Below are 15,966 nucleotides of genomic sequence, written 5' to 3' on the forward strand. Positions count from 1 at the left end.
TGGAAGATGGGGAAAGGAGACAACACATCCTTGGAAGCTGAGAATGAATGCCGCTAAGAAGGGGATGAGGGCTAGATTTTTCTCTCATGGGGTGGTGCATGATTGGAATGGATTGCCATTGGATGTTGTGAGGGCAAGCAGTGTGAATGAATTCAAGAATATATATGATAGCTGGTCTGTGTAGTATGTGGCCTCCCTCAATGAGTCCCTGACTCCCTGGAGGTCTCTCTTAATAATAATATATAATAAAAATCTTCTGTACTTACCAACCATAGCTGGAACCCCATCTGTTGCAGTGTGGTTGTATTACTTAAAGGAGTGTTGTATTTTTCAAAATACTCTTGGACATATCTAAAAATTGTTTCACCTCTGGAATCAGTTTTTAAAGATTTAGCAAAAGGAGATTTATCAATTATTACTTTTTCACTCATGCTGTAATACCTTACAAATAACATTCAAATATTTACACTGCAAATTTTGCTATGCAATTAGAATTGCATAACAAATATAGCCTCTTTCAGCTTTCAATTTACTGTTATTCTGACATCATTTGCCATCTCAGCAAACTTTTGTTGCACTGTATTATTAAAAGTGGAATACTCCTTAAAACTGGATTAGCATGCTTTTTTCATAACTGACTATTGCTGTTTTTATAGAGAATTATTTCTTCACCAAGAGTATATGGCTTTCCTTTCTTTGCAATTAGGCGAACAATATCATACCATGCTTGTAGTCCAGCACTGGCTGCCAGTACTGCAGAAGTGATTGCAGATGGTGGAGGTATTTTGCAGATCTTACTGAGAACCACTACAGGGACAGGATAATGGAATCAATGTATTAGTCTTAAGGGAGATTATGTTGAAAAATAAAAATAATTTTGAAATTATAAATTCAATTTTTCATTAAAATGAATTAAATTAAATAAAATGAAAGTTAGGCTGAGAACATTTTAGACCACCCTCATAAACAGTGCATGTTTTGAAGGGCACACAGTAGATGTGCTGCCAAGTGCACAAGGATAAGCCACTTCGCTGACTGCCCAAGTTAATAACTTATTTCGTATACTAATTTTGATCAAATCTAATCTTATCTTATCTAATCTAATCTTATTCCTGCTTTAGATACTATACATGAAAGCAAATGGGGAAAAATCCACCATGCCCTATCTCAGTAAGTAGAGAAGTGAAAGACATTTTTTAGAATCTATAGCTGCCCTCAAAAACCAACCTAACCTGAATAAATCATTAGAACATCAGAAATAAATTCAAATAAATCAGCAGAATATTGAATAAGTTGTATACCACAGAGGCAGCTGGTCCTCATAAAATCTCATCCATTGTACTCAAGAGATGTGCTCCTGAACTAACATCTGTTCTCTATCATCTATTTACTAAACTGTCTCATCTGGCATCCACCCTTCAGCATGGAAGTAAACTCGTATACAGTGAGTTCCCAAAAAAAAAAAGGAAATAAATTTTTACTATACATATAAATATAGATACTTCTTTAACTCCATCTCATCTCATCTACAAAAACATATCCAGGCTGTCTGGCATATGTCAAAAATTAGAACTATATCCAAATACCCATAAATCCAGAGGAATGGACTAGGTAAAAAATGCACTAATTTTTTATTTCCATCAAAGAAAAGCCCCAGAGACTAATAAAAGCTAAAAAATCAAGATACCCAATGACAAAAATGAACTCAATGTGGAAGAACCACTTAAAAATTATTAAATAATTCATCAGTAAACTTCACTACATATGCTTTTCCAGAAATTGTAATCCAAAAAAGAACTTCCCATTATGTGTCTTACAATGTTTCGAGACTACACTAAAAATCCAAATAAATGAGAAAGCATTGGATGGTTAGGTAATAAACATGGAGGAAAACACCTTTAATTGTTAAATATTTGTAATACAGCTCTAGTTACATCTGACATTCTATCACAATAGAAAGAAGACCTGATAATACCAATACCCAAAAATGGCAATCTGAACAGAAAATATTACACATGAATGATACTGCTTCCTACTAATGAAAATTTATATGTAACTCTTCTACTCAAAAATTAAGCAGGTTTCTTGAAAAATAGAAGCACTGTTGAATACATCCTATCTTAGAAAGTTACTAGAATCAGCAAGAAAAAAGCCTCCCATTAACCTTAAACTTAGTACCTTTCTCAAAAGCTTTCAATAAACAGACCAAGGATGTTCAAAGTTTTCAGTTAATATTGCATACTCTTGAAAATAACTAAACCAATAGCAGAACCATATCAAAATTATTTGGCAGGAGTAATGGCTAATTGGAATTGAGAGCTCTCCTATTTCATTTGGAATTCTTTGGAGGGGACTCTTTGGCACCATATGTTTTTATTATTACCTTCGATTATGTATTCGGACTAACGGTAAATGGGTATGGAATAACTCACAATGATTTGTCAGGAAAAACCCACATAAGTAGTCATTGCTTTGCAGATGATGTAATGATTGACTAACATTTAGACTGTTCAAAACCACTTAGATAATCAATGTAAAAATGAAGCACTGATTGGATAAGTAGTCAATAGCAGTAAAACTTAAGTCCTGAAAAACAGAATAGAAGGAAATATTAAGCTAAATAACCACATTCTTGAAGAAGTAAATGATTTTAATTCCCTTGGTTCCTACATGGGGTGCTTAAGGGTCAAAGCTCTATAACTGAGAGGAGACCTCCGCATAGCCTTTAAAGGAATGTGGAGAACGACCAGCACTTCTGACCTAATGTTCAATCCTCACCTTCTCGTGGTGCACCCTGTTATGTATCTAGCTGGATACTGAAAGAATGAGAATGGGCTGGCAATTTGGGATTTATTCCACCAAATTGTATTCTTATTGACTTAAACTACAATATAAAATGATGGTACAACATGACAGAATTTCATATTGGCTGGGGCATTGCTAATTGGCGCTAAGAGTTATGAAGGGATAAAGAGGAAGTCACAAGACAGGATGTTGTGATGTACTGCTGTATTTACCAATTTTCAGATTGATGCACCAAAGAAGAAGAAGGGCATTGCTGGGTGTTCAAACCAATTTTAATTTATCGATCTGAGAACTGGGTTAGAAGTAAAACGCTTGATCAAAGACTAGAGACCACAGATATGAGAGTACTGAGAAAGACTAGGGTCATGAACTGATGGCATCAATGGCAATATCATATTAAAAACGAGGATATTAGGAAAGAACTTGACATTGTTAGCATTCAGGAATGTGTTAGCAGAGCTAATCTCAGGTAGTATGGTGACTTAAGCAGAATAGGAGAGGAAAGATTAGCAAAACAGTTCTTTGCCAGGTTGGCAGGAAAAAGACCCAGAGGAAGACCAATATATAGGTGGATTGATACAGTAAATAGTTCCTTAGAAGATAGAAATATAAGATCTGATAATGTTGTAGTCTTGACAGGTAACAGACTGATTTGAGGAAAATTGTAGATAGGAAGTCAGTAATGATGTAAATTTTTCATGTAGTACTATCATATCATGTACACCCCTTGAGGGTACATGTCAGGAATTTGATGATGATGGTTCCTACATCAAGACTCTAACAGACATAGTGGAAAGAAAGCACAGAGTTCTTCATTTCCATAAAAGTCTAACTAATATCTGGAAATTTAATCTCATCACAATAAATACTACATTTCATCTGTACTAAACTACCAGTCAAGCCATATTTCAATATGGTGCCCTGGCATGGAACATAACTTCTCAACAAGAAGTTAATATCGATAGTTTAGGTACAACATGCCTTGAAACACTACTAGGATATATGTGGCAAGATCACATTCCTTATACTGTCCTTCATGAAGAAAACCAGTTAGATCCCTAATAGAAACAATTCAGAAGTCAATGAAATGGTTGAGAATACTAAGTTAGACATCGACCTTCACCTATGTTAAGTGCTCTAGCTCACTGTAGGCCACCTAATGGACTCAGAGGAAGACCAAGAAAAGAGTTTTTGGCAATACATAAGCAAGCATACATGAGCCTCACCTTCTTTTTGAAGGTGAGATTCATGAACCATCTGACATTCACCATTTGGCACAAAACAGAACAGCTTGGCTCACTTTCATCCAGTGGACTTTACATCCATGAGTTTTTATTATGTTAATATTTTTGTATATATTTCCCAATTCACACATGAATAAATGATGATGAAGTTCTTATATCCAAAAAATATAAAAAAAATCCTTTAGTTTTTCAGAGCTTATTCTCAAGAAATCCAAGAAAAGCCTTGCTTTATTTTATTTACTTATATTTGAAGGGGGGGGGGGATATTGTGATACTTTATGCTAATCTGCATTTCAAAACTTGATGTGCTAGAAATTAAAGATGTCCCAAAATTATATTCTTGGTTTTATTCTTTATCCAATTGAAAGCAAATAAAGTTTGCACATGAAGCCACCTCACAACTGGGCTACTTGTATATATAGAGGCTAATTACTTCACTTCAGTTGCTTTAGTATCATTTGCCTTGGTGTGCTGGAGACTTTATTTAATATATAAAATGTGATATTCTTGGTTTAGAATATTCATTTATAAATAAAATTTAAACAAAAAAACAGTAAAGTGATTATTTTAAAGAAGTAACAATGATAAAAATTCTGATTCTCTTTCTCAAAGCAGCTTTGTTATTTCAACAAAAAATAAATAAAAAATAATAAACTTCAATTGTACTGTACAAGATAAGTTGTTACAGCTGTTTGCATAGCTTTCTAACCTTAGTTTGACTACGATTCTTTGTTGTTGTTTTTTTTTGGGGAGGGGGTAGTGGGAAATAGTAAAGATTGCTTTTCTAGATCATGTAGTATGCTAGAATTATAAAATCAAACTTTCGTTAATGACTTGAAAGAGCATTACTTTTGTGATTTCCTGCATTATGACAGTTCCAGATAACTTGCACAAAAATTTTTAAAAAAATAAATTAATAATCCATAATTATTGAAATATGCTACAAAAGAGTCCACCTGATTATGGAAGGGATGCAGTTGAAGTTCCTGCATGATGCACAGCACTTGCTATATACAGCCTGATATAAATGGGTTAAACTGGTTCTTTTAATTCAATCAAAAATGTTTTTAGTAAAGGCTCATACTTACAAATCATTAGAAATCACATATAAACTATTTGTACTTGGATTTCTAAGTACAAACTGTTTATATGTGAAAATTCACAGCTAACTTTCCATATAAAAAATTTTAAATTTAAATCTTAAAATAATATTTATTTAAAAGAAATTTATTTTATTCATAATGAACATGCATATGTAGAACATATTGATATGTTTGAATTTTATTATTTAATTTCCAGCAAACACAGACATAATAGCTTGTGGCGATCGAAATCTGAAACAAACTTAAAGAGTCCAGAGAAAGTAAAAAAAAACAAAAAAGAAGATAAAAAGGAAGATCTTTATAGGAAAGATGGGCATTTCGTTAACCAGTTAGCAGTTCCTGGTACAGCTTGTCGGCCAAAGTCATGGTCACCAAACGATATAGTAGTTGCTACATTATTTCCATCATTTTCTGGTTCAGATGATGGAGGTTAGTCTCTGTATTCTGAATAGAATTTTTTTTATTTGCATAATGTTTTGCCACATCTAAATTTTTCCTATCAACTGCAAATCACTTGATAGCCTCATTGTAATGAAAAGTTTTGCTACTGAAACTGAAGAACCGAGTATAATTTTATTGATACTAAAAATACTATAAACTAATTTCCAGCAAACACAGACATAGTAGCTTGTGGCGATTGAAATCTGAAACAAACTTAGAGTTCAGAGAAAGTAAACACAAAAAAATAACATAAAAAGAAAGATCTTTATAGGAAAGATGAGTATTTCATTAACCAGTTAGCAGTTCCTGGTACAGCTTGGCCAAAGTTCTGGTCACCAAATGATATAGTACTTGCTACATTATTTCTCATTTTTTGGTTCAGATGATGGAGGTTAGTCTCTGTATTCTGAATATAATTTTTTTTTATTTACATAATGTTTCGCCACATTCAAATTTTTCCTATCAACTGCAGAATACTTGATAGCCTCATTGTAATGAAAAATTTTGCTGCTAAAATTGAAATTGAAGAACTGAATATAATTTTATTGATACCAAAAATACTATAAACTAATTAAGAAGCAAATAGTTGGTTTTTGTAATTACATTGTTTCCTCCATTTACATCCAAATAAAATTGTTGTAAAATCTATCAGAAATACACCATAGAATGTGTCAGAGGCATAATTATGAATAGTGATTTCATCATCATCATCATCATCAAATTCCTGCCATGTACCCTCAAGGGGTGTACAGGATATGACAGTACTACATGAAAAAATTACATCATTACTAACCAGAATAGTGATTTAGCACATGTAAAAAAAGATTAAAATAAGGATCCATACATTATCAAAGAAAGGATTAAAATAGGGATCATTTAAAAATGCCACATCACATATCATGCCTTTACTACTCAACTCTTTGTCACAGCTGTTCAGAAGAATACACTATTGTTAGTTAAAAGGAATCAGAAACAGTGATGAATATTTAATACAAGAAGTATATACATCATTATATGTTTGTATATGTATTTTTTTTTTATCTCACTCCCGCCCATGATTATTGTTATTATTTCTGAGCCATCTCCATGGAGTCAGACTTGTGGGAAACCCACTCTAAACATTCACACAATAACTATCATACCTTTTCTTGAATTCATCCACTGATGAAACATTCATCAAGGCCATATAACCCACTAAGGAATGCATTACACTTGGGCATCACTAAGGTGATTCCCAAGTGTAATGCGTTTGGAGGGTGGTAAAAACTAGTAAACTGTATTAACCAGTATATTAAAAAAAATAATAATCGTTTTACATATTTTCTTGAATTTAGGAATGGCATATACCCTAACAATGATCCTGACAATCACAACCACCTATGACAACATTCTCACCCTCCAAGCAAAAAATCTTGTCCGACAGCTTTGCTAACTATACTCTTTGACAATGCATGTACTGAAAAAGATCTTTGGTGTCAATCCTATAAAACCCTTTAATAACTTATATGCTTCTGTAATGTTCTCCTTTTATTTTCCTGTTAGCTGGCTTTTAAGCATACAGACCTTCAGTATATTCTCATCAGGGGAATAAACCTACCATCTTGATCATTCACCTTTAGATCCTCTCTGCCAATCCCTCTTCCCTTCAAAATCCAGGCAGTGAAATACCATGCAGTCCAGATGTGGCTTTGCTAAAACCTTATAAAGAGAAATAACTCCTTTATCCCTGCTTGACAGCCATGCAATCTGTGTGCTTTTTTTTCCCACATTTGCAATATGTTCTCTAAATGCTCTGTCAATAATAATCCCCAAATCCATGGCCTTATCAATTTCCTGCAGTTCATTTCCATCAGTGTAGGACACAGTTTATGAACTCTTCATCCCAAAGTGCATGACCACAGTTGGCCATATTAAACTAGCAGCTATTTACTTTTGCCTGTGCTGCAGGCTATTTAAATCATCCTGCAGGATGTCTACATCCGCTGCATTGATGGTTTCTCTTTCTAGCTTTGCGTAAAATATCTCTTCTTAAATAATTTCTCATATCATTATTGTATAAATTAAATAGAGTACTGAATCCTCTAGTATCAGATGCACATCTAATTCATCTTTCTCCGTTCTTCCATTAGTCAATGTTACATCTAGCACTGGAATATCTCCACCTGGATGGTATTCACTCGTAAAATGATCACTCAGCTATTTAGTTTGCTTCTGTCACTTTCCTACCCTAACACTCATTAAAGCTATCCTTCCATAGTTCTCCTACTTTTTACTTGTGACATAAATAGGTTCTCATAATTAGCTTTGGCATTTCTTACCATACTGGTTACCCTTCTTGCCTGTGCCTTTTTCATCCAACTTTTCATCAATGCTTTTCATCCAACTCCTACCTGATTTATCCTCCTGACTCTGGGTATGGTATGCAGTCTGATACTGTTTTCTTATGTTATTGCCAACATCTCTCCCCCCCCTCCAAATTCTTATGGCATGGCATTGCTCTAAGCTGACTCCTCAGTTTGTCATAATCACCTGCTCTGTAATTCTACGTATATATCCCTCCTTTACAGAAAATTCTGCATATCTAGCAGTCTCTCAGATCAAGACCACATAATTACCTTCCACAAGTGACTAGCCACATTGTGGTTACATTCATTACTATTAAATTCCCTGATGCTATGACCTGATCCAGCACTCTCACGCTCTTGTCCCATCCATTACCCATTATCTCGTGTAAGTATCTCTTTACAGCTGTGTAAATCCCATTTCCTTCTCCTCTCCTTATGACCATTCCTCTTTCCAGTCTATGTCTCCATACTTGAAGTTTCCAGTAATAATTACCCACCCTGCATTCATTGTGCTAATTTGCAGTTAATGCCATATAAGTTCTCCCTTATACCTCCAAGCCTATAATTATATTTCATTTCATCAGGATGATATTCCTGATTCTAACCAGGAATATCATACATACTCCCCCCCCCCCTTTTGAAGACTCAACACTCAGGGACTACCCTAGGCACCAAGAGGGCGGAACCCCCTCTTTTCGAGTCATCAGAATTGAAGGAAAACCAGCCTACCAGTTTGGAACTTGGGGGGTTGGGCTTTATTCCCTAATCCCTCTTTGCTTTATTCTTTCTGCTACTAGTCTGCAAGATTCTCTGACTAAATTGAATAACTGTTGTAATAGATATAGTATGATGCTCAGCAATAACAAGACAAAGACAATGAAAATAGGCAGAAGCATTGAAAATATCAACTGCATTGTGAATGGAGAACCTATAGAACAAGTAAAACATTTGAGCTACTTAGGCATGATATTTAGTGATGAAGGTAAATTAAATATGGAAATAGACAACAGAATCAACAAAGCTGGTATGGTGAGAAGTCAGCTGAATATATTTATATGGAATAAGATCGAAATTAGTAGAAACATTAAATTAGCTGTATACAATACAGTGTTCAAAACCAATTTTAACCTATGGATCTCAGAGCTGGGTCAGAAGTAAAACGCTTGACCAAAGACTAGAGACAGCAGATATGAGAGTCCTGAGAAAGAGTAGAGGTGTGAACAGATGGCATCAATGGCAATATCATAATAAAAATAAGGATATTAGGAAAGAACTTAATATTGTTAACATGCAGGAATGTGTTAGCAGCGCTAATGCCCCAAAGAAGACAAAGTCAGTTCAATCAGCGGGAAAGGTCATGGCATCGGTGTTTTGGGATGCTAAGGCATTTTGTTTATTAATTATCTTGAAAAGGATAAAACAATAACCGGGAAATATTATTCCTATCTTTTAACCAGACTAGATGGAAAAATTCGTGAGAAAAGATTCAGTTTGTATAAGAAAAACATCTTTCATCAGGACAGTGCACCTGTCCACAAAGGTGTTTTGGCAATCAGAAAATTAAGGGATCTGCACTATGAATTGTTAGAACATCCACCCTATCCCCCAGATTTGGGATAAACTAAAACTAAAAACAAAACTAAAACTCTTCCTCCCTGGTCAGCGTTTTTCTTCAAATCAAGACGTGATTGCAGCTGTAGACGGGTATTTTCCAGATCTTACTGAGAACCACTACAGGGACGGGATAATGGTGCGGGAGCATTGCTGGAATAAATGTATTAGTCTTAAGGGAGATTACGTTGAAAAATAAATATAATTTTGAAATTATAAATTTGTTTTTTCATTGTTAGGCCGTGAACTTTTTGGACCACCATGGTGTGTGTGTGTGTGTGTATATATATATATATATATTACTGTGTAAGAACTATATACTGATCATTAGTGAATAAACGAATATTATAGAAAACAAAGAAAAATATAAATAAAACAGAAATAAATACCCACAAACATAACAGATTGTACAAGATGATTTTGCTACATCAACCAATGTATTCATGCCTTGCTTAAGTGAATCAACTTATCAGCATTATTAGTTCATTGGATTAGTCCCTCCCTATGATTATTTGCTGAGCCACCAATGTTTATTACTGGTTAGTTATTTATATTTTGCAAACAAATCTCTTTCCCTTTCCTCATATGAATGTCTACAGTTTATAGGAGCACATATTACTTGCTCCCTCCAGCAATTTATAGGATACAACAATATAATATCACAAATGTAAATTATTCATAAATCTTTTGTCAGTAATGAAAGTATTTCTGTTCACACCTGCCATTCTCATCTGGTTCATTAATAATGATTCACGTACTTACAGTACGTGATTAGTAATTCAAATATACCAACTGAATATAAAATTCTCCTTAATTATTATTTTCTAACATATCTTAAAACAAGCACATTCATTTCCCCTCGAAGCAGATCTGTTTGCAATTGAAGGACCCAGCTATGTGTGCCTTGTCTGCCAATTCGTAATTTTGGTTGGACAAAGTTTTCTCTTGCACTGCCAGACTGCCTCTATTTTCCCCTTGTACTTCAGCCTTATGTGAACATAATTGTACTTCTATCATTGGCCATACTCCACCTTCATATCCTCATGAAAATTGCCAGTCAACACCTTTTATACTGTTGTAAGGAGTAGGCAAGGCCATTTTAGCCCTAAATTTTGGAGACTGAGTGAATAGTTCAATTCCCACAGATAGCCACTCAGGGATAGCTGGCCCAAGATTATCACTAATTATAAGCAGCATCTGGCGAAGAGACAACTGACATGTATCACCAACTTGAGGTCCCTAATCCTGACATAATGTTATTGTCTGAAAATGATGTGGATTCTACAATCGTAAACCTCTGTCTCTATTCCTGTCTTAATATTCTCATCCAGCCATGTTTCACTTATTCCAAATATTTTCTGGAGAATAAACTCAATCAATGCAACATTTACATCTTCTTTATTTCTGATACCCTGGCATTTGTAAATAAGTATAGCAATTCATTTCTTTGTCTATATTGCCACTTCTTATCTGTTACTTCTCCACACTCAATCTTCTCTGCCTGCTTTATCCTTTGTCCCATATACAGGGTAGCCATGATCAAAGAGGAGATATTCAGAGCCCTGTAGCAAAACATGTATTGGACAAAATTCAATCAAACTTGGTGTAAGTACTAGAACATGGGGTTTTTATTTACAGAAGATAAAAAATAATACAAAATTCTGCCAACGGGAACATTTGGTGCTATGAGTGTGTGATTTGGGATTAATTAAACAATAATGGCTAGAAGAGACACAACAAATCAATTTTTGTGTTTACATAACTTACAGATGTGGTTCAATATGTCCTTTCGGATTTTCTAAGAACAGCATTCTGTGTGACATTTTCTACAGTGGAATGCAACAGATCCACATTGATTTGTCCCACATGTTGCATTATTCTGTCTCTCAAGGTTGCTAAATCACAAACAAATCCCTTCATACACCATGCATTTCAGGCCCCACAACTAAAGGTTACAGGGGTTAAGATCAGGCAGATGAGGTGGCCATGCTGTGGGAAATGCATGACTAATCACTCTGTGTTCTGCGGAGTGTTTTCGTAACATTTGCTGTACCAGCAATCCACTGTGAAGTGCTCCATCCTGCATTAATATGGTTTAATCAAGTCATTTTCACTGCTGCAGTTACAGAACAGCAAAGTTGCACAGCATCTCTCAATACCTAACAACAGACGTGGTGCAAGTAACTGGTCCTGTCGGGCAAAGTTCTTCGAAAAAGTATGGACCTATAATAAACAGTGCAGTGAAACCACACGACACTGTGACTTTCAGTATGTGTAAAGGGTTCTGTCTGGAACAGATGAGGGCTATTCACAGCCCAAATGTAGCAATTGTGAGACTTAACACTGCCATTCAGATAAAAAATATGTCTTGTCACTCTTCAAGATCTTTCACAGCCATGCATCATCCACCTCTATTCAAGCTAAGAACCATCAGGGCAAACTGCAGTCAAGTTTCTGCATTACCATGAAGCAAAGCTTTAGTGTGGGAATCTTGTAGGGGAAAAACCTCAGCATTCGATCTACAATTTTCCATACAGCTAAGTATGTCATGTCCAGTTGCCATGATATTGCCCAATCACTGCTGGACCCTTATGCATTATTCATACCGTGTTCCCAACAGCAGTTGCATCTTCAACTTGTTTAGGAATAATCTGTTTGTGCCCTTGTTCTGGTCTCACTGCTAAAGATCTGCTATTTTCAAATCGTAAAAGTGTTTTTCTAAGATTTGCTATTGTCATTGGACCTTTTCTCCTATCCTTCAAACACCGCAATTCTCAAAGCACAGGCACAGCATTAGCGTTACCACGTTGTTTATAGTAAAGCTTGACTAGCAATGCACGTTCTGGTAAAGGTGAAATCCATAGCACTTCAGTCTTATCAGAATGATAAGACTGAAGTACTATGGATTACTGTCTTTCACCGATTCGCAAATCCATGCGAATTGGTGGATATAAGGAAGACCAAAAGGTCTTCCTTATATCCACCAGTTCGTCAGTAGAAACAGTGATATTATGCAAATATCATGCAATTGTAATGCCAAATGTCTCCTGGTAGCTAAATTCTGTACTTCTGGAAATAAAAACCCCTTGTTTCAGAGGGTACTTACTCCAAGTTTGGTTGAATTTCATCCAATACATTTTTGCCAGAGGGCTCTGAATACCTCCTCTTTAATTATGGCCACCCTGTATATCTCCCCAAACTCAAGTATATCCCTAAACCATTCCTTTACTCATCATCTCTGTACATTCATTACTGAATCATTTCTCCTTATACTATATCCCATGACCTTCCTGTTTCTGTCTTCTCACCTCTCACACTACTCTCATTCCCCTTCAGTTATGCTCTGGCCACTCTCCTCTCTCTCTATGTTCACTGGGCATCTACAGATGCCGTATGGTCACTCCGATGCTCGGTGATGTGCCACACCATGTGGTCCTGTTTGCTTTTCTGGCAGCCTCAACTCTCTGAAGATCAGTCACTTCACACACCATCCATCCATCCATCTCATTGATGGATCCAAAATCCTCAACTTTGTTCCCATGGAGATAGATTCATCCTTCCAGATTTTAGACAGGTCTCTGACTGTTGTTTTAGCCATTCCTAACCTGTGTCTGATGTCTTCTGAACAGCAATTCTTCACATTAATAATGGATCCCAGGTACTCAAACTTGCTGACTTCCTCAATTCTTTCTCCATTAAGGTACACTTGTTTCTCAACAGTTTCTATGTTTGTATTTCCTTTGAGAACCATAATCTTTATCTTGCTAGGATTGAGTTGAAGTCCTCTGTTATTACTTATCTTGTTAACTTTGTCAAGAATTAGTCCTAGTTCTTCCATGTCATTACAAAGGAGTACTGTATCATCAGCATACCTCAGATTACTGATCAATCTACCTCCTATCCTAATTCCTGTCCTGAGCTCATCCAGTGCTTTACACATGGTGTCCTCTGCATATATACTAAACAAGTGAGGATAAAGTAAACATCCTTGCCTAACTCCTTTTCCAACTTGAAGCCAGTCAGTCAATCCAACATCTGTTCTTACCTTGACTTCTTGCTTCTTGGCCACTCTCCTGCTCATTTATATCCACTGATACCTTTCACATTACTCATTATACTTCCTTCTAGCAACAATCTCTCCAGTTGATTCACACCAATATTTAAATGTAATCCTCCATCTCTTTTGTACAATTTCACAGATCAGCAAACTGCACCCCTTTTTCCTCACACAGCCTGCTATCATACTGTTCACAATTTTGGCTTGCCTTAACTTATTGTCATACCTGGGCAACACACCAACTACACTTCCTTTCACACTGTTGTCTTTCACTCTCCTCAATAATCTCCTGATATCTATCCTCATATGCTCAACCAAATCATTTATTCCTGTTACCAGTAACTTCCTGAGACACTTCTCATATCCAAATCGTCAATCACTCTGTTTATCCTCCATCTTGGAAAACAGGCCCTTTCACTCACCACACCTTTTGTAATAGAATCTCCATACAGCACTATTCTTGTTATGATTTGACACTTTTTCTACACAAACTTTCAGTTTATTCTTTAGCACTCTTTCATTCATATCCACCAAATGTCTAATCTAATTTTGCATACACATTGTCTCATTTCTCATCTTAATCATTTCATTCTCCAACTCTTGTATTTCAGCAATTATGCTCTCCTCTCTTTCATATCAGCAGTCATGCCCACTTTTACTCTGTCAGTCAGAGACTTTTTTCTCATTCCTGCAGTCACACTCATGTTTGCTTTTTCAGTCAATTCTGTGTTCACCACAATCACATTTTCTGAATGTATTCTCTTGCTCAACCTTCTAGCTGATGTCATTCTTAGTATTGTACTCATTATTGTTTTTCACATTTTGTCTGATATTGACTTCTCTTTCTTGAGAGTTTAATTCATTGCAGTCCATTAAAATATCACGCTTTCTGTAAATTCTCATGCTTTCACTTCACTTGTTCAGTATCTCAGCAAACAACATCCATACCCACATAATTATATTCATGACAACCATCTTAGAAAAATCCATGCTGCTCACTAGATTTGATTTGTGTGTCACACATCTGGTTATATTATTCTAACTGCCATTTTGGCCTTATTAACTGTAACTGTATTGCACAAATTTACTAGAAAACTTAATAAAAACCTTCATAATTATTACATATTCTCAATATAACTAATAAAAAATTTTTCAAAATTATTATAAAAAAATTGAATTTATCCTTTATTTACATTTATATTAACCACACTCATTTTCACACTTCAATTCATACAATAAAATTTCAAGTTTAAATTTGTTCCAAAAGTGAAATATGTATACAAGATGTGGCTATTAAATAACGAGACTGTTGCAAAAATGTCGTTCATTATTACAATTGTACAACTTAATTGTTATCCCCTTCAACATACTCCCCTCCTCTATCTATACACTGTCGCATACGAATTTTCCATTGTTGGAAGCAGTGCTCCAAGTCATCGGGTAATATCTGCTTCAGTAGCGCTGCCTTTTTCTCCTTTACCTCATTCACTGATTGAAAATGGGTGCCCTTCAATGCTGATTTCAACTTTGGAAAAAGGTAAAAGTAGCATGGAGCTAAGTCCAGCAAGTAAGGTGGATGGTCCAACACTGGGATCTTCTTATCACCCAGATACTGCTTTACAGACAGTGCACTGTGGCTGAAGCATTGTCCTGATGGAGAATTCAAACGTTGTTCTTCTACAGATCGGGTCTCTTCTTCCTCACTCGTTCTCTCAGCTTGGCCAGAACCTCGAGGTAATAATGTTGGTTAACTGTCTGACCCTCTGGTACCCATTCAACCATTCCCACGCCATTGATATAAAAAAAAAAATGATCAGCATTGTCTTCAGTTTTGACTTGCTCATTCTTGCTTTTTTCATTCTCAGTGACAGAGTTTTTCCAGTGTATCGATTGTCTCTTTGTTTCTGGATCGTACTGGAAAATCCACGTCTCATCACATGTGATGATCTTCTCTTTCAAGTCTGGCTCCGCTGTCAGCCGTTTTCAGTCAGTGGATGAGGTAAAGGAGAAAACAGCAGTGCTACTGAAGCAGATAACACCTGATGACTTGCAGCACTGCTTCCAACAGTGAAAAATTTGTATGAAACAGTGTATGGATAGAGGAGCGGAGTATGTTGAAGGGGATAACAGTTGAGTTGTACAATTGTAATAATAAACCACATTTTTGCAACCAGTCTCGTTATGTAATAGCCACACCTCGTATAAAAAGCCACAAGCACTAAACAAAAGGTAAAGCCACGCACAAAGCATTATCATTGTCTTACTTGACCAGCTACACAACTTAATCATTTTGACCAAACTACTGTAGATGGAATATTTTGGATAATTGGCCTTTAGATATTTTGTTTCCAGATATTTGA

General features: G+C 35.6%; 1 protein-coding gene across 1 annotated transcript in view; it reads left to right on the forward strand.

Annotated features, from left to right (window-relative positions):
* ssh (Protein phosphatase Slingshot) overlaps window positions 1-15,966 on the forward strand; it is a 412,359-nt gene that overhangs the window by 391,867 nt on the left and 4,526 nt on the right. Inside the window, exon 13 of the mRNA XM_090391626.1 lies at window positions 5,349-5,581. Coding sequence (XP_090247752.1) covers window positions 5,349-5,581 — 233 coding nt within the window. The remainder of the gene's footprint in view (window positions 1-5,348; window positions 5,582-15,966) is intronic.

The sequence above is a fragment of the Typopeltis vanoorti genome, chromosome 4 (genome assembly GCF_054136105.1).
Source record: "Typopeltis vanoorti isolate ZY-2024b chromosome 4, IOZ_Tvanoo_1.0, whole genome shotgun sequence".
NCBI lineage: Eukaryota > Metazoa > Arthropoda > Arachnida > Uropygi > Thelyphonidae > Typopeltis > Typopeltis vanoorti.